The sequence below is a fragment of the Desmodus rotundus genome, chromosome 13, assembly GCF_022682495.2.
Source record: "Desmodus rotundus isolate HL8 chromosome 13, HLdesRot8A.1, whole genome shotgun sequence".
In the NCBI taxonomy this organism is placed as follows: domain Eukaryota; kingdom Metazoa; phylum Chordata; class Mammalia; order Chiroptera; family Phyllostomidae; genus Desmodus; species Desmodus rotundus.
The window spans coordinates 9,699,337-9,724,427 of record NC_071399.1 but is presented as its reverse complement, the minus strand read 5'-3'; the positions used below and the strand labels follow the sequence as shown (position 1 = coordinate 9,724,427).

The 25,091-nt window shown below is 42.7% G+C and overlaps 1 protein-coding gene across 4 annotated transcripts in view; it reads left to right on the top strand.

The window, feature by feature from the left end:
• FAT1 (FAT atypical cadherin 1) overlaps positions 1-25,091 on the top strand; it is a 124,927-nt gene that overhangs the window by 59,966 nt on the left and 39,870 nt on the right. For all 4 annotated transcript variants that reach the window (XM_045197105.3, XM_071220177.1, XM_045197106.3 and 1 more), the window contains exons 4-7: positions 17,187-17,248; positions 20,306-20,635; positions 20,977-21,187; positions 23,394-23,533. In XM_045197105.3, coding sequence (XP_045053040.2) covers positions 17,187-17,248; positions 20,306-20,635; positions 20,977-21,187; positions 23,394-23,533 — 743 coding nt within the window. The remainder of the gene's footprint in view (positions 1-17,186; positions 17,249-20,305; positions 20,636-20,976; positions 21,188-23,393; positions 23,534-25,091) is intronic.

The following is a 25,091-nucleotide window of genomic DNA, read 5'->3' as shown; positions in this document are numbered from 1 at the left end:
GTTCAGCCTTCTTTTTGTGAAGTCAGCTGAAAAAAAACTAGGAGCTAAAAAGTTAGAGGGCACTACCAAATATAAAACAAGAAAAGTTAGAGAATTTGTAACGATTTTGAAGGAGGATTTCAGAGTTAAGAAACTGTTTGCCCGAGAGCAAGGTGGGGCAAGTTGTCACAGGCCTTGAGAAACAGAAAGATCTAGACGTTAAAGCCCTTGAGGTGGAAATTCGTGACCCTAACTGCCTTCTTCTAAAAATTGTCTGATGAATTGGAATTTAAAATATTTTCATTTTTCTCATGTTGTCTGTCTTTTAGATTAGGGTAACTTTTCTGTTGAAGAGACAAGCAAGAAAGCCATAAATGGCCTTTTGACTGTCTGAGCAAATATAGGTCTGGACATAATGTGTATTTGAGGGGAAAGACAAAGAAGAAAGAAACTGCAGGAAGTTCTGTGTGTCAGAGCTCCTGCGGGGATCCTTGAAACCGTGGTTATCTCTGCCCAGGCCTCCTGAAGTGATGATACACTGCTGTGCTGTTCTGTCCTGTGGCGATGGGACTAGTGTGGCACTGCCACTCCCCTTTCCGTCCCTCTGTCCGGCAGCTCGTAGGAAGAGTTGTCTGCAGGCACCTCTTCCTTATTCTCATCAGGGAGACTCAGTCCCCTCCAGAGTCCACAGGCAGCTCCCAAACCCCTGCGTGGGAAGCACACACATCCCGCCTGTAGGACAGCAAAAGAAAATTCCCGAGGATTACGAACAAGCTTTATTTTCTTATGGGCTGAAGGCAGGTAAAGTGGAGAATAACTGTGGTTCTCCACTGTATTTGTTGTGCGCATGGGAATGTTTGTTGTGAAGGGTATTATAGACTGTGCGGGTAGTGAAGAGGTCCGACCACCCCACCAGTCTCCCAGGGTTTCCTGGGATCAAGAAATAACCATAGTTTAGCATGGGCATCGTTAAAGAACATATATAGTTAATATGGCTTCACAAGGTCTGACTCTAGAGGACTCCATTGCCTCAACTCAGCAGAAAGTTTGGGCCTGGTCCTCAGGGTCCAAAGTGTAACGCTTCAAAGTATACTTCTCCCTCAACACTTTTAAAGCTGACTTATTTTTAATAGGTAGTCTAGTATTATTGGAGGCCAGATTGTGGAAGCTGATGAAAGACAGTCTGGCAGAGAAAGTTCCCGTGACTTTACTGGCCCAGAACACCACCTGGAGACCCTCAATCATGTTACTTAATAATTAATGGCTGAGTGGGAAAGTTACTGGGCTGGAAATGGAGAGGCCTAGGTGGCAGTGTGGCTTTTTCCCTCTGGGATCCCGGGGAAAACGGGCTTCCAGGTCCTTCTTGCCTGTGGCCGGTGATGAGTGTGTTTGCACGCCCCTCAGGGTACAGATGCGCAGAGCACAGCGCACTCAGAACCTCGTGTAGGAGAGAAGCCACAGCCGCTCTCGCTTGTATGCGTTGCCTGTGCTCTGCTGACTGTACAGAAGGTAACACATTAGTGCATCTCCTTTGGATACGCAAATTCGATGAAGTAAGAGGAGTCTGACTCCCTCCTTGGTGGGGAAGATACATTTAGGACCCCGGTGATCGTCCAGCTGGCTGGAGAAAGCCAACGTGCGTTGCCATTCCGGTCATTTGTTAGTGCACCCAGTATGTGCTGAGCTCTGCCCTGGGCTGGGCACACTGAGAGATGCTCTGAAGGTGGGTAGTCTGCCTGCGTGAGAGAGCAGAGAGAACGCGTGGGTCCAGGACAGTGTGCGACAGGCTCGGATCCACACTCTGGGGCAGTGGGCGGCACCCCGGTGTGGTGGGAGCAATAAGGAGGCTGAGGTCTCTGGGGGGAGCTACAGGGGCTGATAGTGAAGGTAGTGAAAGTGAGCGGATGGAGAAGGGGGTATGGATGTCATGTTGGGGGACACTTGGAAGCAGTGGTGAGTTAGTGGCCAAGAGATGGAGTTAAATGAGCGTGTGGGAGAATGGCTAAGCTGGATGGAAAACCTTAAACACCAGGATAAGGGTGAACGGGTGACATTCATGTGATGTTCATAAACAGTGACCTGTTTTCGAGAGGCTCCGTGCAATCCCTTGGAACATGTCATGTAAACATAAATCCAGTGAGCTCACCGAGTCATTTTGGAGAGGAAGACGCCTCTCTACTGCAGCCTTTTCTCCTTTTGTCATAAAATGGCCAAAAAAAAAAAGACAGAAAACCTTCTTAGGACTGGATTTGATCATCTGAATTTGGGGTTCTAAATGACAGGTTTGAACGGACATTTTCGAATGTTTATCTTTTAGGCAGAGTTTTTGTGCTTGATTACAGTGCCAGGAACTGTCCTGTGTCTCAGATGGTTCTTATTATATTGTTTTTCTTTTTCAGAGTGAACAGGCAAAAGAGAGTTGATCCGTTTTTCCCTTTTCTGACACACTTTTGTTGACACCAGAATTTTTTATAACCTTGTTTTGTTTATGTCCAGTATCGGTTTGGGTAAATTTGCTTCTTCTGGTATAAACTGTGCGTGTGTTCGGGACGGGAGACTTGTGATAAGAGCACAGAGCGTGAGGTTGTCTGAACCTTCGCAGCCCCAGCCTCTGCACACAAGTGCGTCACTCACAGCTTCCTTGGTGGTGTGTCAAGGACATCGAAGAAGGGGAGTCCCGAGCTGTGGGGGCCAGTGTGGGCTTCATTGTCCACAAGTGACCTCAGGAAGCTGAAATGACCCGTGCAGAGCGTCTGTTTATCTGTGTTATCAATTTGAACTTTTGAGTTTATGCAACTGCAAACGGGCAGATAATTTTGAAGTGTTACTTTAGAAAAGACCATTGTTTGTATTCTCTTATCTGTATGTTTGGTATTTTCCATGCTTAGGGCACAATACAAGTGTTGCTTTTCATTTTTGAAAAGTTTTGTTGAAGTATGACAGACATACAGTAAATGGCACGTTTTTAAAGTCTCCAGTTCGATACGTTTTGATGAAGCTGTGAAACTGTGAAGCCATCACAATCAAGCACAGCCGTACTCAGGCCTCGCAAAAGTGTCCCCTTCCCTCACTGATTTCCCTCCCCACGCCCTCTCTGCCCCGCCCCCAGGCCCCCACTGATTTGCCTTCCATCCCTATGTATCAGTCTGCATTTTCTAACATTTTAGATAAATGGACCCATACGGTGTGTACTGTTTGTGCTGAAGCTTCTTGCACTCATCATATTGCTTTGTGACCCAGGCACGTTGCCGTGCGTGCGTCCCCACACGTATCTGTCCCTCCCATCGCCCTATACCTCCCTCGTGTGTGTGTCCTAAAGCTTGTTCATGCAGCCGCCTGTTGCTGGGCGCTGGTGTTCTGGCCATTATGTGGCCGTCACACCTAGAGCTACTGTGAACACTGGAGAGTGAGGCCCTGTGTGGACATGACCTCCATCGCTCCTGGTCGTCTGCTTGGAAACTGTCTCAAGGCCGCAGGTCCCTCACCTCCTGTGCTTCCCCTCTCTCAGGATCTGCCATCTTTCTGTGACTCTCAGGTGTCCCACCGAGAGCATTGTTTTTTTTGGCGTTTTGTTTGTTTCTTATTGGAGGGTGACTCTGATTCCCTGGCTAGAAGTGGAAGTTCAACGGTTCCTTTTTAATCTGGAAAAAAAATGTGTATTTAATTTGCCATAAATATGCATATACTGTTAAAACTTCAATTAACAAATAGTATAAATGTCCTTTCTTAAAAAAAAGATTTTATTTATTTGTTTTTTGGGGGGGAGAATTTTTAACACAGGTGGTAGCATGCTCCGCACAGGGCCACGCAGCCCGGGGGCTTCCCCTGCCAGGGCTGGGTGCTGCGCTGCAGGAGAACGACCTCGTGACGGCTGTTGATGGACTTGCCACGTTGTTGTACAAATAGAGGTGCCCGTGCGTGCCCTTCACTACTCACTTCACTGAGCCATTGATTTTACACTGCCTAGTAAATGGAGTTTTTAATATCTTCCCATTTATTGATCACATCTTCCTGTTTGGAAACAGACACACTGCCAAACAGTTTTTTATGGTTAAAAATGAATTCATCAGGAGTGTGTGTTAAGTAGAGGTGGAGGCATCCGTTTTGCACATGTGTGCACATGTGTGCGCGGGACTTCTCTGGGTCACCACATGCATCTCCGCGAGGTGTAGGCTCTTCGACTGCTGTGGGGTCTGTTTCTGTCCGCTTGACAGACGTTGTAAATGGAGAACGTCCATTCGGAGTCAGGGGCAGTGGGAGGAGGGAGAGCTTTTGCGTGTTGTGCTTTGGGTGGGACCAGCAGCCTCCCATTCTCAGTCTTCCAGGGAAGCCAGTGAGGTGGGTACAGGCTATGAATACCAGCGGTCTGCTCTCTGCCCCGTTTTACAAGTAGTTACCTGACTTCAGGGATGTCAAGGCCACTGGGTGTGGCAGCCGGAAAGATGGGAATTTCCTACCTGCTGCTGCTCTGGTTGCACCTTCCCAAGTTCACTCTCTGTGCCTCTGGGTTTGGGATGCAAATGAGGTTTGGGAGCCAGTTCTCCTGGTCTTTGTACTAGCAATTCCCGTGTGATGTAATTGTCGCTTCAGACTGAAAGTAACAGTGCCTCACCATATCATCGGATGTTTAAATGTCGTTTTATTAACTGTGTACTGCCAGCGTCATTAAACTCTTTCTGTACAGGGCCAGGTAGTGAGTATTTGAGGCTTCTCAGGCCATGCCGTCTCTGTCACTGGAGAACAAAAGCCGTCGCGGACACTATGGGAATGAATGAGCATGGCCGTGTTCCAATAAAACTTTATTTATCAACGCTGAAATCTGAATTCCGTGCACTTTACATGCTCATGTATCACAACACATTCTTCTTTTTTTCCAACCATTTAAAACTTTGAAAGCTATTCTGAGCGAGCAAGCCATACAAAAACAGCTTGGCAGTAGTTTCCTGGTTCCTGATAAATGGATGTAGTTACTAGTCGAACCAAATTGTTGATTTAGTTCTGAAGGATGAACCATTTCATATTCCTGAAGTAAAAATGGGAAATTTTCCCATGTTTTCAGGAGTGAATACTTAGAAAAAGATGTTCTGTGTTTTGCTTCTCCAGCATGTTAAAATTATTCTTTAAAGAACAGTAGCTAGAATGTGTGTTATCAAAGTTACAATCTCAGAGAAGACATAGCAAGTTAATGACAGAGTGTTAGTCAGATTTCTTCTACTGTGAGAAGTAACTCTTTCCCACTAGAAGATAAAATAGTTCCAAATTTTGAGGTTTGCCCCACTTTGTGCTGGGGTGTCCTGTTCAGAACACTCCAGCTTTTGCAGTTGGCTGCCTGGGTATACTTACCAGATCTTTACCATTTTTTTGCATTTTCTTCCATTCTTTTATTCTCAGTTGAATACTAATGCTGAAATGACTGAGTTCTAGCTTCTCGTGCTTTGTAGAGGGCGACTTTATAGAGTGGTCAGGTTTTTATTTGTTTATGTGTAGGGTAGAGTTTTGAATATAGAATTGTTTCGTGTTCAGTGCAGGAACTGTTATGTGACTGCAGGTAGTGTGGTGATGTGTGCTCATGTGCGTGTACTTCATATGTAGTAATTCCTAACGCATGGTAAGGCTGTGAAGTGCTCTAGGAGCTAATAGGTATACTCATCCGTGTTCTAGTCCACGATCGCATTGTCACTGTTTTTCTCTCAAAGTAAACAGCATTTTATTGTGACTGGAGCCGAGGCTGAACAAAGTGCAATCGGAAGGAGCTGCAGCTGCGAACAACTTCCAGGGGTTTCCGGTGACACTCGGTAGCTGCAAAGGGAGGAAACGGGGGATCGGTCCCTTCACAATGGCAGGAATTCATTTTTTTTTAAATAAGTTTACCTCTTTGAAATTTTTTCCAAAGATCTTCAAATATTAAAAGGACAAATCTATAGATTTCGCTTACCTCTTTTTCTGCTCACTTTTAAATTTTATAGTGAAGTCTGTTACCCTACAAGCCTGAGAAGCCCTATTTAGTTAGTGCTTCTCCTCCTACACGTGTTGAAATGGTGAGATGCTTTCCTTCTAGAACCTGTGAACATTGAGTTCTTAGGATTCAGGAGGTAGTATTTGGTTTTTCTGTTTTTAACATGTTGCTCAGTATCATTTGCTAAAATCATTTTAAGGACGAGTTTTTAAATATTTTGTATTTAAGTGCCTAAGGGCAGTTAACCTTTTCCTTTCCTTTTTTTTTTTTTTTTTTTTGGTCAACGTGGATTAACCTTAAATGTCGGTTGTGTTTCTTCCCCTCTCTATCTCTACTGTATGTGACATTTATAGGAATGACGAAGGCAGTTTCCAATATATCACATTTGGCTTGGGATCTCATGTTTATCTTAGGTTTTGGTGCCATTGGCGTCCAACAAGAAACAGCTATCAGGATAGAATTAGAACCGGAAGAGAAGTCTGGAGATTTCTGAGTGTAAATTCCTGCTCAGCCACTACCTGTGAGACTTTGGTCATTTGATCTATTTTATGGGGGTTCCTACGGGACTCTCAAAGTTTGAACTACGTGCGATCCGAGCTCCTCCCCAGGCTGGACATTCTGTGAATAGAATTCCATTTTTGGCTCCCAGCCTGATCCACTCGGCACCAGGACTGCAGTGACAGACGATAGCCGCTCACAGGGCCACAGCTGCCTGGGGACTCCAGACGGGCTGTGGTTAGATGCAGTCTCGGGACAGCCCCTAAATAAAGACAGCGCAGTGCTATGCAGTGTCTCTGGGCTCGGGGTCTGAAGCCCCCAGGGGAGGGACATGGAGGGATAACTGCAGGAGAAATCGAACATTCGGTTTTGTCCTGCAAGGCCATCCATGTTTCTCGAATAATGGGGCGAGGGGAGCGATGTCCAGCCTCCTGGTCTACCTTTGCAGGTCTGCTCTGCCTTCATTTTCAGTGTGGGTGCCGGTCATGCCGGTGTTTGGTTGGGGTGCAGTCCAGGCTCAGGTCCCTGGGGGCCAGGACTGCCCTGTACTCTTACTGTAGCCACCAGGGAAACAAACACCGTACTGAATGTGTGGTTGCTGCTCTGTGCTTGCTTTCCTGTTGACTGATTCTGATTTTAAACATCAGCAAAATGCATACAATTTCCATTTCGCCTGTTCGAAGAGAAGGCTTAGAAACTGGGATCGGGAAACCGCTGTGCTAGGGTTAGTGCCTGTCCCTCCTCCTGCCTGTGGTGCCCCCTATCCAACCACTGTCCAGACTTGAGCTGTGGTCTTTGGCAAGTGCGGTAGATAGCCCTGTTCTGAGAGCGTGCCCACTTCATTGCAGCCGGCTGGGTAGGGATCTGGGGACTAGAGGTCCCATGGGAAAGTGGGGGCGGAGTGGCAGTCGGCGGAGTGGCAGTCGTGTGCGGCATGGAACCTGTAGTCACTGTCTCCTGCTTCCCCGTCTCACTGTGCTTGGTTGCTTTTGTAATTTATTTTAAAAATTAGAGTGATTATCTAATCACTCTAATGATTAGAGTGAAATGACTAGAGTGAAAATCAGTTGTGTTGCCTCCTGTATTTTCCATACACCCGATGAGTCGCTGTAGTTTTTGACAGCTAAACTAACTCAAAGCATGTTATATTTCAGTAGTTACTGTGAACATTTAAAAATATATAACTGCTAACCTCTCATATTTAATATTTATTTTAGAGTTTATGTTATTTTTTCCCCTGGTGGTAGGCTTTTTATTGTTGTTTCTTAACCCGTCTAGAAGAGGGGTGAGGGGTTGCATCGGCCGAAATGGGACAGAGGGTTTGGGCGACTGCGGGGCAACCACAGGTGCATTTTTTCTGATTGAAGAGAGTATTTCATTGGGTGAAGTAGTTCTGGAAACTTATTTATTTTATTTTTTTTTCAATTTTTAAATTATTTTATTGTTGTTCAATTACAGTTGTCTGCGTTTTCTCCCCACCCCTCAACCCCACCCCAGCCAAAGCCACCTCCCTCCCCTGCTTCCACCCTCCCCCTTGGTTTTGTCCATGCGTCCTTTATAGTAGTTCCTGAAAACTTTTTTTTAAAAAATTAATCTCATTGTACCCTGAGGCCCACGTTGCTTGAACTCGTATAAAAACAGAGAAATTGTTTTGGTTTATTCGGAATAAAAGGGTCTTTGCTGTTTTTCTGTTACAACTTTGTAATTAGGACTTTGTGTTTTATAGGCCTTCAGCTACTATTTATAATTGCTGTTATGGGGGGAAAATATTTAGCCAGTTTTTATTTCACTATTTTATTTTGGGGAAGGAAAGAATGTGATAAATAACAATATATTCAGTGATACAACAGATGTACAAGTGAGGCCTGTCTTATATATTAATTAAAAACATAACACATCTCATTAGGGGTTCTCAGCCAGAGCTGTTCAGGAACTCCCCACCCCCCAAGCTGAGGTGGCCTGCTTCCTCTTCCCTTCCTTTTGAGGGGAAACATACAATTAACTTGGATTATTTGGAGCATTTGGTGCATTCCTGCCCCAAATCATCTTTGGGCCTGAGACTTTATTTTTAATCCTCTGCCTTTTAATTGTCTCGTGTATGGAATAATACTGTATGAAGTCATGAAACATGTCAAATGAAGACAATAATATTAATACAAGACAGTATTGTTAATACGATACAGAAAACAATAGGAGTGATTTTCTTTGGACTATGGAATTGTTTGTTATTCTTACCTACTCTCCTGTCTTTGGAGGGGTGGGTATTCTTTCATTACTGTTGTTTGATATTCAAATAAAAAGGTGTTTTAAAGTTCCAAGGCTATAGTAACAAAATACCACCAACCCGGGTGGCCTAAAACAACAGGAATCTATTCTCTCACAGTCCTAGAGGCCTGTCTAGGCCAGAGGCCTAGAGGCCAGACTTCTGGGAGGTGGTTTAGGCTTTGACAAGTAACTAAAGAGCAGTGGGCTTCTTCCTGTAGGCTCTCCAGGCCTTTTCTTCAAAGCAGTTTCTGCCACGCCAGTGCTGGTTCTCATGCACCATCTCCTAAGTTCCTGGTCCTATTACAGTTCCCTGTGTCTCCTGGTGTTCTGAGATACGTCTTGTTCCTGAATATGGCCGGTAGTGGTAAGGAAAGAGACAAAAAACAATTCTGTGTTTAAGAAACTGTTTAAATAAGAGGGTGTGGAATTTTTTCAACTTCTTTAAGCTCTTGACCCAAGATGTTTGGTGTGGGATGGATTGCCCAAGGACCTGGACACCTCTGTGAAACCGTGTGAAGCGGGTCTCATGAGTGGACATTCTCATGAATGGAGACTCTAATTTGCGGGAGGGAAGGAAGTCAGCTCAGCTGTCATTTCTCCTGCTTCTGCTGCGCCCCTCTGGTTGCAGCGGCCGGAGGACCAGAGAAACTCTAAACATTTTCTTTGGTAAGAGCTCAACTCTGGCTCCGACTCTGCTGCTAACTCTGACTTCCAGGAATTAATTTAATATTCCTGAACCTCATTTCCTTGTTTTTAAAGTGTAGGATTTGGGCTGTTAAGATTTTAAAAGACTCTCTGGTTCTAGCAAATTTTTACAGTAAGAGGATATTTTAGAGTGTATGATACATTTCATTAAAATTTTGCTTCAGAAACATTAGAAGAAATTGTAAAAGATATGCCCCTGTAATAGTTCTAAGAAGTGTTAATTTTTTATATGTGTGACCTAATATTTGAGGGTTTAAAAAATTTTCCAGCCTAACATTAGTTTTCAAGCAATAAACATTTCTATATTCTTTCACTCTGACCTTGAAAATATTTTAATGTTTAAATTTCTTTAAATGATACACTTGCTAAAAGTAAAACATTACCACAATAAAGAAGTATACAAAATAAAACATGGAAGTGCCTTTTTCTCTTTTCTCCTCTTCCTTCAGCCCACCCGTTCCATCTCCCAGGAGTAACGACAGGCAGTGATTTGGGGTTTGACCCTTCAGGAAGCTGCCAACACATATTATGTGTCATGTATGTTGCCGTTTTGGTTTTTGTAATATGCTTTGTGTAAAAGTTGCTTGAGCAATGTTAAGTTTTCTAATCCAGCCACTGGAGTATTATAATTGTTTTATTGCAATTGTTGCTACTTCTTGAAGCATATAAAATGTCCTGGTAGCAATCCCTGCTAGAGTAGGGGTTAAAAGTAGAAGTTTAGAAATCGGATTCCATAGTCTTGTGGTAACAAGTACTGAAGAAATTACCCTGTCCACTCCGAAGATGCCTGAGGTTTATAAATATTCCCTAATGCCAAAGAGGCCACAGTTCAAGTTCTTCAGCTCAATGAAGAGCATATATTCAGGTGATTCAGAAAAATCACTGGGGAAATGGCCGCACATAGGGTAGTTCCAAGTGCATGCCTGTGGCCAAGGGTGTCAGAAACAGTGCTGTGATGAATAAAACGCTGTGACAAAGACGGAGAGTCCCGAGGACACCTGTCGAAGAAGCCGGGCTTCGCGGAGAGAACGTTCCAGTCCCGGAGCAATGGGAGAAGCTCACGTGTTTTCTCTGAATAATTCCGTTGTGTGAGCATTATGTATATTGAATGGATAACTATCATTTATACACTTATAGTTATTTATGTGAGTTAAGAGCTTGGGCTCTGGGATCAGACAGACTGGGGTCAGATCTCAGCTCTGCCATGTACTGGCCTTGTGACTTCACCTTTCATGGCCTCAAGTATCTTTAAATTAAGATAGTCCATTAGTAGCTGTGTTATAGGGTTGCTATGGTTACTCATTGAGAGTGAGGTACGTACATAAAAGGCTTAGCCCAGAGCCAGGTCCCCAGAACCACACGATTAGTGTTGCCTAAACGGTGGACTAGGAGAGAATAGTTTCGTACTCATTCCTCCCTTTTATGTATAAGGGCTACTCCCTTAAATAGGTTGTGTGTTTTTTAGGACAAGGGCCTTGTTTTAAGCTCTTATATGTGTAGCTCACAGTGAAATATGTGGGGGAGACATTTTGAAAAATAAGTTAAATAACTTAACATAGACTGAACAAGTGGACGACATTGAGCTAGTAACCTCTACAGCATCATTACTGCCTATCACCGTGCATTCCGTTGATAACTTTTTAAAAGTCATTAGCAGGAGATCATCAAAGGCAAAAAATACAAATTGGTAGATGATGATGTTTCAGAAGTCACTGGGAAATGCAGAGACTCTTGATTTAGGTGTCATATGAAGCTGTAAACTAACAACAAACCCGGTATCACTTATTTATTTGTTTGTTTGTTTACTTTCGTCCTCACTGGAGGGCGTGTTTTTATTGCTGTTTTAGAGAGAGGGAGAAAGACATCCATGTGAGAGAGAAACATAGATCAGTTGCCGCCATATGCGCCCCAACGAGGGATCAAACCTGCAACCTGGGGGTGTGCCCTGACCAGGGATTGAACCTTTGACCCTTTGGTTCACAGGATGATGCTCCAAGCAAGTGAGCCACCCGGCTGGTTTCTTTTTTGCCAGCTGAGCCCAGGGAAGTGGAGACTAGTGACAGGGAGTGTTAGTTACAGAGCAGTGTCAGTGTGGTCAGAATCCTGGAAATTTTTGCTTTTTTTGCATTTAGATTCAGATTTAGATTTAAGACGTGTGTACAGAATTTGGATTTTGCTAAATACATTTGCTGTTATTGCTTCACATTTTAACCACAGAGAAAGATTTTGAATGTAGACATTCAAGTTCTTGGTGTAATTTGAAATTGGAGACTGTGAAGGAGCCGAGATGATTCGTGGGTATTGAAAGTGTTTAAACTAATTTAAAAGTTCAGTCTTTATTCACATGAGCCACATTTCCTGTGCTGAGTGGTCACGTGCCAAGGCTACCATCTTGGACAGTGCGATCATAGAACATTTCTGTCATCCCAGAAAGTGCTACTGGGTCGTGCCCTTCCAGAACATGCGGTCGCTGCTGTTCCTGCATTATTGCGGAGCAAGCAGAAGGGGTTAGAGGAAAATAATCAGAGTCATGGGAAATATTATAAATTAGGTGAGCAGAATTTTTTCTTCCCTGATCTTTTCCCCTTCCTCCACTTATTCTCAAGAACAGTAATTGGAAAACGGTTCAAAGTTAATTTCCTGCCAAGCAAGGATTTTTCCTCCAGAGCCAGGGCCTTCTCTTTTACAGTTTTGGTTCTCAGAAAACTCCTACTACTTGCTCTCTCACTGCGGCTGGACTTCATCGAATTCAGAAACCCTGTTTTTCCTTCTCTGGCTGCCATCTAGTTGCATCTGAAGGGCTGGTGTGTCAAACCCCTTTCTACAGTCCAGGAGCCTTCAGTCCCTCCCTGCTTCTCCCATCCATCCCGTGAACTCCAGGCTCTGATGCTCTGGATTAAGGGAGATGTACAGGTAGGGCACAAGTAGGTTTATAGTTGTTTGTATGAAAAATAATACATTGATTAGTAAATAATAATACAGGACTAAGCTCTGTTTTGCATACTCACAACTGTAGACCTACTTGTGCCCCACCTTGTATTTAAAGCTCGTATCACAATACTTTGGCTTTTTAGCAAGCCAGTAACGACTAGAGATGAGGTCATCTGATGTAGTACCTAGCTCGTGCTTAAATAGCAAACCATCCCAAAACTCCGCGGCTTAGAAGAACCACCACAGTTTAGTCAGGGGTTCCGCTGGGCAGTTCTAGTCTTGTCCAGGCTTGGCTGATCTCTCTTGCAGGTGGTCACTTGGCTGGTTGGCTAGAGGCTGACTGGTCCTGGGCGGCCTCGTTTGCATAGAGGGTAGGTAGTTGGTTGGTTATCTACAGGAGCCACAGGGTTGACTAGGCCACATGTCTCATCACCCAAGTTCAGACTGGCTTGTAATACAGAGCCCTCAGCGGAAGCCCTTGCTTTCTTTCCTCTGGTTTCTGTATGTGCCCAGTACTCTCGGCTGTCTTACTGTTTCGCAAATGTCTTCTTCCACCATTCATCCTGGTTTCTTAAACACTCTGACAACAAGACTTTGTCTTAATCATCTGCAGTCTTAAGGTTCAGAACAAAGTAGCTGAATGAATAGAATACATCAGGGTAGCTTCACTGTCTCACCTTATCTTTACCTTCTAACCCTTTAATACTCACGTGCACTTGTGCATTCTACGTCGTGAAATCCATTTGATCTCTTAAACGTTGAGCAGTTTGGAGATCGTTTTAGTATTGATTTGTTAGAAATATCCCAGAATAAAATTTTCTAGGGGAGCAATTACAGTTAATCTACCATTCTCTTTCTTTCTTAAATGAACTCTTCCCTAAAGTAGCATAGAAGGGCTAAGAATATTTTTTAAGGATATTTATAAAGCATAGGAAAATTGGGTTTATTAGTTTTACCTACATTCATGGGGTAAATTTGAACTGCTAATTGGTGAGAAGATACGGTATCTATTCTCTCAGCTCACCTATATTTATAATAGTACCGGTCTACAGAATAGGATGTTTTTCTAGGCCAAGGAGAGAAAATGTTGTCTTTTCATGTCTATTTTTAATTTAACAGAGCTTTGCAGAAAAGGCTAAAACGAATGCCAGCACTTGTGCACGCATTTTCCTGCTTTCGCCCACACGATCTCATTTTCTGACTTGCGTTTACAGACCTGTTAAATGAATAATGATTAACTATTGCCATTTTTTCCTCCTTAAGGTTTGTATAAGTCATAGTTGAGAGTTTATGGAGCGTTGAAATACCATAATGCAATAAATTATACGGTGTGGTGTGATGGGGAGGGGAAAAACAACAAAAAAACCCTTCTCATCTGGGCCTCAGGAAAACTAAATTCTGATCCTGGTGCTAATGACTTACTGGTGACCTTGGAACAATTTAATTTCTCTTTGACTCAGACACCTGAGCACCTTAAAGGTTTCTCTACAGTTTGGAAATACTGTGCTGTTTTTATTAAGTATAAGTCTTTGGCTGGGATTTAGTAATAAACATTGCAGGTGAGCACACATGTTTAAAATGGAAGAAATGGGTACCCCTTTTTGTTTGGCTATTTAATACCTACAAGGTTAACAACACGTACCAGATGTATAGAAAGGTATACCCTGGGTTCGTTGGAAATAGCTGTGTATCACAGAGGCGAGGAGGGGGAATTAGTAGGATTACAGAGGTGAAATAAGTGTGAAATGAATATTGAATTCTGCAGCTGAATCGGTGTGGCTGGAGCGTGGGATGCTCGGGTAGCATTTCCTGATGGTGAGCACCCAGCGCGGTAGATTGCTGTAAGGTCAAGTGTACCTCTGAAGAGCCCCCACTGTTTGCCTAGTATTTTCCTGCTTCCTTAGGAAACTTTGCTTTCTCTTCAGGGTCGATTTTGGATGAAATCCAGCGAGCACCCATCTCCCACTTCCCTGGGTGTTTACCGCCTCCTGCCACCCCGCAGGCTGCACAGCCTCTCCCTGGGGAGGGCATTAGGGCGAAGAAAGCCCTGGGACGCTCTGATAGGATCCCTTTTGGTAGGACGCTGTGAACCTAGAAAGAAAGGACGTTTAGTCTTCCTGAACCATCTTACGTGTTCGTGAGCTATCTCACGTGTCATTTAAATGCCAGTGGCCACGTGCGGCCAGTGGCTGCTGTGCGGTTCGCCCAGGCCCAGATCTTCTATCTGTTCCTCGCGGTTGCCGTCACTCGCTGCACCTGCTGTATGTCGGCGTGCCAGACGGCCCCTCCCTGTGAAAGAAACACCGTGGCTCATCTACACCCCGCCTCCCTGCCTCCCAGTTTTCTGAGTACGTGCAGGAGGGGTTTCCTCTTCAGAACTCTCCGCCCTCGGCTTCTGGGGCTCATGGTTCTGTTCCAGCTGTTGCTTCATAGGCCTCTGTGTGGCTTTCTAAGTATTGATGTCCCTTACTCGAACAAGACTGGCCCACCATTTTCTTTATTTCGCAGTAGGCCCCCTACCACCCTCTTTGTCCTGCATACTCCATTTGTCTGCCTCTCACTAGTCCCCTGCACTTCACATCTGTGTCTCTCAATGTCAGCGGGACGCCACTGTCACCTAGTGTAACTGTCCCAGTGCCGACTCATCTTGCCTGTCAACACAGATTAAATGGTTCTCTTTTAGCTCATGTATGTATAAGCTATAGATGTGGATCATTAGTTCCAAGTTCAGTGTAGTTTATGTGTCTCTCTCACTCTAAAACATATTTTAAATTCTGCTTTTGTAGTTTAAGAAATTTGTGTGCTTACCCACTGAAGTGTTTTTGAGGGTAATGGAGATACAACAGTGTAACCAAGATAGACGTGAAAGGCAGCCTCTGTCCTCATGGGCTTTGCAGTGTACAAAAGAAGACATTTCAGTGACAGATGGCAGTACCGTGGCCCGTGTTGTGGTAGAGGAGATGGAAGAGCTCAGAGAACCCAGCTGTGGGACTCCCGGCCAGGCACGCGGGGAGGCCTCAGAAAAGGTGTCTGAGCTGAGAGGTGAAGGAGTGGATGGGAGTGGCCTGGCTAACGCGTGTGACAAAGGAACGGAAGGATGCACTGCATTTGAGTGGAATTAAGATTCCGTTTGAGCTCGGAGGAGAGTTCATTGGACACAGAGAGGACACGCAGGTGATGGCAAACCTCAGAGGTGGCCAGGGCTGCCGTCTGCGCCCTTTCAGTTGGTAGCGTGGTTGTAGGCACATCTGATCGGCAGTCTCTTGTGCTGTAAATAAGCTGGGAAGTGGGAAATTTTACTTGCTGACAGATACTATTTGCTGCGGAAATCTATTGCTAAAAGATATTCGTGCATTGAATGGTTACCCTCTGCAGAAGCAGAGTATTGTTTTGCTGAGAACACGGAAGCTCTTGCCCCTTGTATTAGGACACTTATATGGGACCAACCACAGTGACTTCCTGTCGTTCTTGAACTACTTAAAACCACAAACAGAAGGAGTGGTAAACTTTGGATTGGAGAAAAAGAAATTAACTTTAAAAGATTTTTCACTAATGCAGATCAAGCTTGTGCCAAAACAACATTTTCACACCGTTAAGCATTGTGAAGCATTTTCCTTGGACCTCTTTAATCTGTAGGTATGTTTGGGGACAAACCTCAGATGCTAATTTACACAACAGTCTTTTGTTGTTCCAATTAGAGAGAGCACTGCTTCACTGAAGTGTGGGGAAGGTAATGTTGATGTACATTCTTAGAGACTAAGAAAAGAAAATACTTCAAATCACATGCAAATACAAATCTTTCATTTACAAATTTATCGAAATGGTTTTAAATAACCTTTAATGGGTAGTTTTGTGAAATTAGGATAACAGAGAAAATGAATTAGAGTGATAAGGAAAGTCTGTTCTTAAATATTTTTTGAAGTATTTGAAATATTTACCTGCGGGGAAAACCACAGGAAGCCGGGCAGGAGAAAGGTGAGCCCTAGCAGTTGAATCGGCACAGGAGGCTGTACCTGACCTTCAGATGGAACGTTAGAGCCACTCACCCTGCACCGTCCCTGATCAATAACACAGGCTGTGCGCAGAGGATGTTTTAGTTGGGGGGGGGGGCTTTTGTTTGCTTGTGATTTTTGAAGCATACGAATATATTTAATCAATTTTCATGATCTTCTAGGTTCCAACATATGTTGACAGTTTAGGGGACAGTTGTCATAGTCTTGGAGAGAGACAGAAATTAAAGATTGGAGTTTGACAGGAAAATCAAAGAAATAAGCGGGTTACTTTGAGGATCATTTATTTTCCTCCTCTATTGGAAATCAAATGATTGTTATTTGGGAAGCATTCCCTGGAAAATAACATTTCTTTTTATAACAGTTCTTCGTTTTTTAGAGGAGATGTTTCAAAGGTAATGAAGCGTAGTCTGCATTATGTTTTCCAACGGTCCTTTTCACTAGAGTTACGGAAGGAACATCTGTCAGTTCTTAATCATCTCTGCCAGCAGTTAAAGGAGGCGTGGGCAAGGTTGGAATCCTGGGTAATTTCATCTCATGTTCTAGAAATCTTTTCTGACAAAACGCACATTGAAACTACTAAACCAAAAAATGTGACTGATAACGAGTTTTTCACTTTCTTAATACTTCTGCCATATATCTATCGTGTCTAAGAATTGCCAAAATGAGAACGTGTAAAGTATGTTAGACAAAATAGAGTAATTAACTGTTCTTGTATTGATCATTTTTTCCCTTGAGAGTAAACGAGAGGCTTGCTCAGACTTTGCAAGCCGAGGAGTGCGGTCCAGGGAGGTGACGGTTTACTTTGCCGCAAGGGTTAACGAGCTGTCGCCCTTTTACAGGCCTTATCACGACGACGTCACGGAGACTAGATCGAGAGCAGCAGGACGAACACATACTAGAAGTAAGCATTTCTCTGTTTTTCATAACTTTAAAAGTATAGTTGTAAATATCATGGGAAAGAGAAATGTTGACGTTAACTAGTACTCATAGCTGTTAATATTTTGTTGTATCAGCTCCTTTCATGAATAAAAAGGAAAATAAAATGTCGCGAATATATTGTATGTCCCCTTTTTATCTCTTTCTGTCCCCAGAGTACCACTGTCTTAAGTTCCATTCTCATTTTTGTACTTCCTACATGCACACACACACACAGACTGAACAAAACTGAACACAGTGGTTGAATTTTATTTTCATTTACATGAGTGATTTTTTATGCCTTCTACATCTTCTCCTCAGTGTTATTCTTTTTAGATGTATTTATACGAATAGATCTAATTCAACTTTTGAAACTGTAGTTAGCATGTGTCCACTTTTTTTTTTTTTTGCTTTAACCAATTGGATCGTTTATGCAATTCAAACTGAATTATATAAAGCTTATGCTTTTAAAAAATTCTAAAATAAAAGTAGATTGAAAGTCTGACACACTTTTCTAAGATGTTCTCTTCTGACAAGCGTCTCGTTCTCGTGGTGTATTTAAAGTGCCTCCAGTCTCAGGCAGGAGGAGCGCCGCTTGTCCCTTGCTGCCCACCCTGTTCTGATGGGCAGTAAATACGCTGCAGGGACAGGGACCCCCGCCCTGTGGAGGAGGAAGGTAGGGTTTAGTGTGCTGCTGCCCTCGAACCAGGGCGAGGCAGAGAGAAGGCAGAGAGAAGGCAGCCCCGGGAGAGGGCACCGAGCAGAACAAACCTGTCGCCTCTGTGACCGTTTCTCTGTCACACATTAGAGGCCAGCGTTGAGTATTAGAGCCAGACCCAGAAAAGACCAAGTGTTTTTTTTTTAATTGTGAATTTTCTGGACAACTCTTTAATTCTCTTCGGTATATGTAATTGAAAAAATTCTAAACTGTGATTTTTTTAAGTCCTCTCTTTGTATCTTATTTCTGTTTCTGATGCCGCTTGCTTAATTTCATTTCATGCTTAGTCAAAATTCTGTCAGTTTTCAGTAAAATACTTCATTTTGTAGCCCTCTATCTACACACACACACAATTACACATAGTGTGTTTGTGTGTGTGTGTGAATATCCTGTCTAGAAAAGGTGGTTTCACAGCCGCAATTACAGTTAGTAATTTCTCATGTGTTACTCTGTTTAGTCATTGGTTGTGTAGTTCTCTTGAATTCATTTTTTCGTGCGATAGAGCAGAGTTTTCCATTTTGTTCCGTCAATAGTGTGATTGACAGAGGGTCCAATCTGGTTCCTGAAGAAAGTAACCAGGTGGCAGGGCGCCCAGAGCAGCAGGCCCCACGCTGGCCCCGGGCCCCCCCACCCCCGGCCAGTCGTGCGCCTCGTGCTAGAGCCCCTTGTCTCAGTGAATGTCAGGGCCGCATGGGAGCAGGCCTAAGATGCTTCTAAGACTCGGAAGATACTGTTAAAGACATTGATGGGAAATAAGACTTCATAATAGTGCGATTTCATGTCTTGTGTGTTTTCCTGTAATCCTTTTGTGTGGTACATGTATCGTGGGCCAGTGCTGGCTTTGATTTGACAGTCTGAAAGAAGGAAGCTTTTCCCAGTCACATGTGAAAAACTGCAATACTGGCTCTTGCTCATTAAATCCAAGCGTAGGAACAATTTGATGATGAATACTATGGAGCATAGTACTTGGTTGTATTTCACTTTAATTTTTCTTTTTTCCAAATATCATGTGAAAACTGATCAAAAGGAAATGTTTTGAGGCATTAAAATTACAATAGCAATTTTTTATTGTTTTGTTTTGAGAATTTGGGAAGGTAAATCATGTACTTAAAGCAACAACTTTTCTTAAATACTCTTAACAAGCACTGTCAGGATGCACTCACACTTTTATAAGTAACAGTTTTCACACCTACTGAGCTCCAAAAAGGAAGTACTGCCATGGGGACCTCCAGTCTACTTCAGTTTCGAGGGTTTCATTAATTAGTTTTGGAGGATGTGGGTGAGGGGAGAACAACTCTATTACTAAAGTCATCACCTTTAGTCTATACACTGACGTAAAGGTGGACATTTGATTTAAGGGCGAAATTGTTTCTCCCGTATCTGGGAGCGTGCCCCAGTGCACCCTCAAGAATCCCTGCTTTTTATTCGTCGCCTTATGCATGAGAAATTTGTTTAGAATAAAAGTTATTTTATGTTTCTTTTACTGAAAATTTTATTCCATAAGTTGGTCTTCAATTTAAATGTTTATGTCCGCACTGCTAAACGTGGAAAACTTCTGTGCAAGAGCCGAACAAAATAAAATGATGATTATGAGTTTTAAAAGGTGTGCTGCTTACCATACATATGTATATATAATTTATTTTTAGAGAGAGAGGAAGGGAGGGAGAGAGACATGGTTGCTTGTCTCACACTCTCAATGGGGGACCTGGCCTGCAACCCAGGCATGTGCCCTGACTAGGAATTGAACCAGTGACCTTTTAAGTTCTCAGTCCAGCACACAATCTACTGAGCCACACCAGCCAGGGCTGCATACCATATATTTTAAATTTATGATTTAGCTTATTTCATTGATGAAGCTTAAAAATGATAGTTTTTTCATGTACTTTGTAGAGATTTTATTTTTAAGCATATGGAGGGTATATATTTTTTAAGAGGACTCTACATATTTAAAACAAAATCGTCATGTATCACTCTTCCTTGGCTTAAAAATAGTAAGTTTTTGGTAGCTTGACATTTTGGTGATGGTCACATGATGGTAACAGTAGTGTGAGCATGAGAGGTGGCTTGGGGAGGTGGCGTCAGGGCTCATAGCCCGTCCTTTCTTAGCTCTTGCCCCTCCCTGAGTTTCTGTCTGAAAAAGAGAGGGTGTCTTGCCCCGCCCCCGCAGGGAAGTTGTCCCGGTGACAGGTGGTGGTCTGTGTCACAGAGCTGTGTGACCTGTGGACGTTTCTGCAGGTGCTGATTATCATCAGGAAGGAGACAGTTTAGGAGACACTCACTCTTCACAGTGTGTTTTGAAAACATTTGTCAATCCTTTAAAAACAGGTTACCGTGACCGACAATGGTAGCCCCCCCAGATCAACCGTCGCAAGAGTAATTGTGAAAATCCTTGATGAAAATGACAACAAACCTCAGTTCCTGCAAAAGTTCTACAAAATCAGACTCCCAGAGCGGGAAAAACCAGAACGAGAGCGAACCACCAAGCGCGAGCCTATATACCGGGTCATTGCCACAGACAAAGACGAAGGGCCCAATGCCGAGATCTCCTACAGCATCGAGGAGGGAAACGAGCATGGCAGGTTCTTCATTGAGCCCAAAACTGGACTGGTCTCATCCAAGAAGTTTTCTGGAGCCGGAGAATATGACATTCTTTCCGTGAGTTCAGATCGAGTCCTTGACCTTGTTATTTGCATTGATTGTTATCTAGTCTTACGTCTCCTTCTCTCCTAACTCTATTCAGCAAACAGCCTCAGTGTCTGTGAGCTGACACTGAGAAATACGGGTTTGTTTTTCTCTTCTCAGCTGTCAGTCCAGTTACTATTCGTTGGGTGTGGCGCAAAGAGGTTGCTCTTTCCATCAAACACATGGGATTTGCAAATACAGATGTTTAATGTTTGAAATGGGTTCAGTTTAAGACCAAACCAACCCATGCTTCAGTTATGGGATGTTACTCCTACTAATTTGCTGTTTTTACCCCCTCTGCCCCTGTTTTATAGATTAAGGCAGTTGATAACGGGCGCCCCCAAAAGTGGTCAACCACTCGACTCCATATTGAGTGGATCTCCAAACCCAAACCACCCCCGGAGCCAATCTCCTTTGAGGAGTCATTTTTCACCTTTACCGTAATGGAGAGTGATCCAGTCGCTCACATGATTGGGGTGATATCGGTGGAGCCCCCCAGCACACCTCTCTGGTTTGACATCACTGGTAAGTGTTCCTCGTGGCCATCACTGTCCTTGTGCAGGTTACACCGAGGAGATCCCGTTTGTGCTTTCCTGGTTTTTGTTCATGTCTCAGAATGTACAGTTGGAAGTAAGACCAATCTGTTTTAATTTGCAGTGTTTTGATTGCAAAATTTATCACAATATCCAACATGTATTAAACTTGCTTAAAATAGGTGCTCTGTATGTACCACCTCAATATAAAAATAAGATTTTTTAAAATACATCAAGGAGCTACAGAGAAATCTAAACATATTGGTCCCCAAATACAGCTGTTTAATTTTTCCTTCAATTTTTCTTTCTTGATACGTAGCATATGGCACTTTACTATTTTCAGTGAATGTGATTTAAATGTTTAAAATACATGTGCTTATGTGATTGTCACACATCAGTGTTTTATAAGGAATAAGCTTAAAATTTTGAATTTTATAACTTAAAACCAGTAGTGCCAACCATGACTCTTTAAGTTTTATTTACCTCATTTTCAGTAGAAAGCTGGGTTCACTAAATTTAGTTACCCTGTGATAAAAATGATATGCCCAAGTCAGTTTTTTTGGTCACTTAATTTAGCTTAGACTTAGAATGTAGTACCCTATGCCAACATACCTAAAAAAGTTCACATTAGACTTTTACACTTCAGTTTTGTTTATTGTTTCTTCACACTGTTTTAATTATAAGGATATTTAAAACCAAAAGCATGTATTGTGACTCATCTCTAGTTAGAACTTCACGTCCCTTTTCCCTCGTCTACCTCTGAGCCACTGCCTCCAAACATTGGTGCAGCAAGTTGAGCTGGTAGGACACAGGCTGAGGGACTCCAGGGTGCAGGTGGTACGGGCTTTTCCCCTTGAACTTTCACACTACGCAGGCTGTTTTCATCATTTTGGTCAATGTCTGACATTGGGGATGCCTTCAACACCTGTGAAACCATCACAGGTTAGTTTTAAAGGAAAAACAATGAGACTATTTTCATAGTTAATTAACCACAATCAAAATGGTTTGTTTGCTGCCTATTAATTCCTGTCGCGTTTCCAGAGGAGCTGGCTGCTCCCGTGTAGTGCCGAACTTTGCCGTTTAAGCCCGACGCCTTCGGACCTGGTCTGATTGACGGCTCTTCCTTGTTCTGTGCTCTCTTCCATGCTTGCTTGCTTCTTTTGGGCTGTGCCAGGAGACACACTTGCTAGAGAAGCGTTTCACATCTTTCAGATGACTTGTGACCTGAACTGTACAGCAGAAGGTATCTGCTGAGATCACATAATTTGCCTCAGATTATGAGATCTGAAATACAAGCATCCGTTTTTAGAAATTTTTTATTTCCAGTGACTACCTTCCATTCCGTTTTCTTTTTGTAGTGTGCATGTGGTCACCCATTTTCATCACAAACATACTGACTTCTCATCCATCCCTAGATCTGTAGTTTGAACTGAAGATTTTGTTGTGTGTGTGTGTGTGTTGTTTTGCTTTTTGGTGAGATTTAGTGATAGAACTTCACTATCACGTCAAGACATTTTCTTTCCATTTCATCGATGTATCTCAAGTTCAGTGGATTTGAAAAGAGTTTTGTCTAGAATATAATTAATTGGCAGTGCATTTGGATAATGTAAGTAGCACAGAAACTTTTGCTTCATTATGCTTTGACAACAATGGAAAAAATTTCAAATAGTTTATAAGAGTCATGACTAACTCTTTATAACTACCACTATTTTATTCTGAGTTTAACATTTACTTTTAATAGTTATTTTATTGAGGCAGTATGCCCAAAGTACCACAATTCTTTTCAAATAATTAAACTTTTAAATGGCCAACCTTGATTCTTAAATGATCTCTTCTGTAGCTCCTGGGATCTAAGTTAGAGAGATATGGAGAACCCCTGAAAAAACAGATCGACAGTGATTTGTTGGCAATATCAACAGGGCTTTTCTCTTTTCAGAGTTGCTTCCTTGCTTCCTTTCACCTGGTTGCTCCTTGACAGTTAGGTCTCCACCTTGCGTTACTGAAAGCGATGTCTTCCTCATTGCCCTTCTTCCCTTATCTTTCAAAATGAAAGCTCCTTGGAATCACCTTGATCAGTATTGATCAGTATATCAGAAGATATATGTACTGCCATTAACAATTACGAAACTACAAAGTAATTGACAAGTTTTCATCCTGTTGCCTGTTTTTACTCTCTTATTTGCCCTAATTTAAACCAGGTGGCAACTATGACAGTCGCTTTGATGTGGACAAGGGCACCGGGACGATCATTGTTGCCAAGCCTCTAGATGCAGAGCAGAGATCAAACTACAACCTCACCGTCGAGGCTACAGATGGAACCAACACGATACACACTCAGGTGAGTGAAGTACGAGTGTGTGTTTGTCAGAGGAGGGTTCACGACACCTTCGGGACGTCAGGGTCCCCAGGTGAGTCTGCCACCTGAGGTTCTCAGATCAGAAGTTACTATGATGACATAGTCCATACACAATATATGCACACCAAGGAGTTTTATTCCGGGGAAGAAAATTAACTGCAAATCCCGATTTAGGCTTTGCATGTAATTAACCAGTTTTGAAAATTTTGAAAGAAGACTGAAAAAAAACCCCCACGTTGTTATGTCACAAGATCTTTTCATTTTTTTACTCTTTTTCAACTGTATTAGTATAAAGTGTATCCCTGTTGAGGGTGCATTGATTGTCCGAGTCATTCTCGTTGAAGCTGGGTAAAGCCATGGCTACCTTCACTAGGACTGTGTAATCTAACCGGTGACATTGTCCTAATAATTCCTTTGGCATCTGTATTTGTTCCTGATGATTAAGAGATGCCAGATACTGGGATTTCAAATAGAAATGTCAAAACTCTGTAAATTAAATTAAAATTCTGTTCTTTCTTATGAATTCTCTTTGATTTCTCAGTGTGGGCTGTTTTGAGAATTTGTTGACTACTCGCTATGTGCCAGGTATTGTTCCAGAAGCTGAATAGTAGGGAACAAAACCCTCCCCTCCTGGAGCTTACATCAGGAGGGTAGAAGCTAAAGGTTTGTGGACAACCTTCTATATCCAAAAAGCAAAAGGAAGAAGTTAAATGTTAGAGAACAAAATGCTTCCACAGTCCCAACTTTCTATGTTTAAACTATTTTAAGCCTTGCATGAGCCAGATCATCTGCTAAATCATTTAATTGAAGAATAAAAATTATAGTTTGTGATGTCTTTTCAATTAAAAATGAGAGGATAATTTAAAGCCATTTGTGAAAAGGCTTGTTCCTCTTTCCAAATGCTTGTGCTCTTGAGTCTGTTTAAAATTGATGTATGTCCCATGCTTTGGTGTCGTTTTGAACGTGTCATGTAAAAATTCTAGTATGGTATTAAAATTTCAGTTTTGTCGTAACTGTTCCCATTGTAGAAGTTAGACTGTAGAACATGAAAATGAGAATAATAACACCTCAAGAATTATAATAAATCAAACAGGAAAATTCTGAAAGGTTTAAAGACTAACTGTATGTGGACGAGTTCAAATAATGAACTCACCAGAAATGTAGCAAAACGAACTTAATGGGCAGTAGAACGCGTTCCCATTACCACAGACCGTATGTCTCCCTGGAGCTTTTATCCCTCATTGTATAAGTGAGTGGTTAACATGCCCCTTTCCCAGTAATTGTGGTTCCACTTTGTTCGGTTTGGCAGCTTAGTATGAAATACGGTGTAGATTGACTAGGATTTCTCTAAGACCCAGGAAATATATTCTAGTCTTTTCTCTGGAATACAGAATATCTTAAATTCAGTCCTTCATTTATGCTTCTGTAATGGATTTTGAGCCATTTTAAAAGGGTCCCGGTCCAGGGAGAGGTGGTCAGGATGGTTACGGAGCCTGGGCTGACCTGATAGGGCACAGGGCAAAGGGCGTACAGCCAGTAT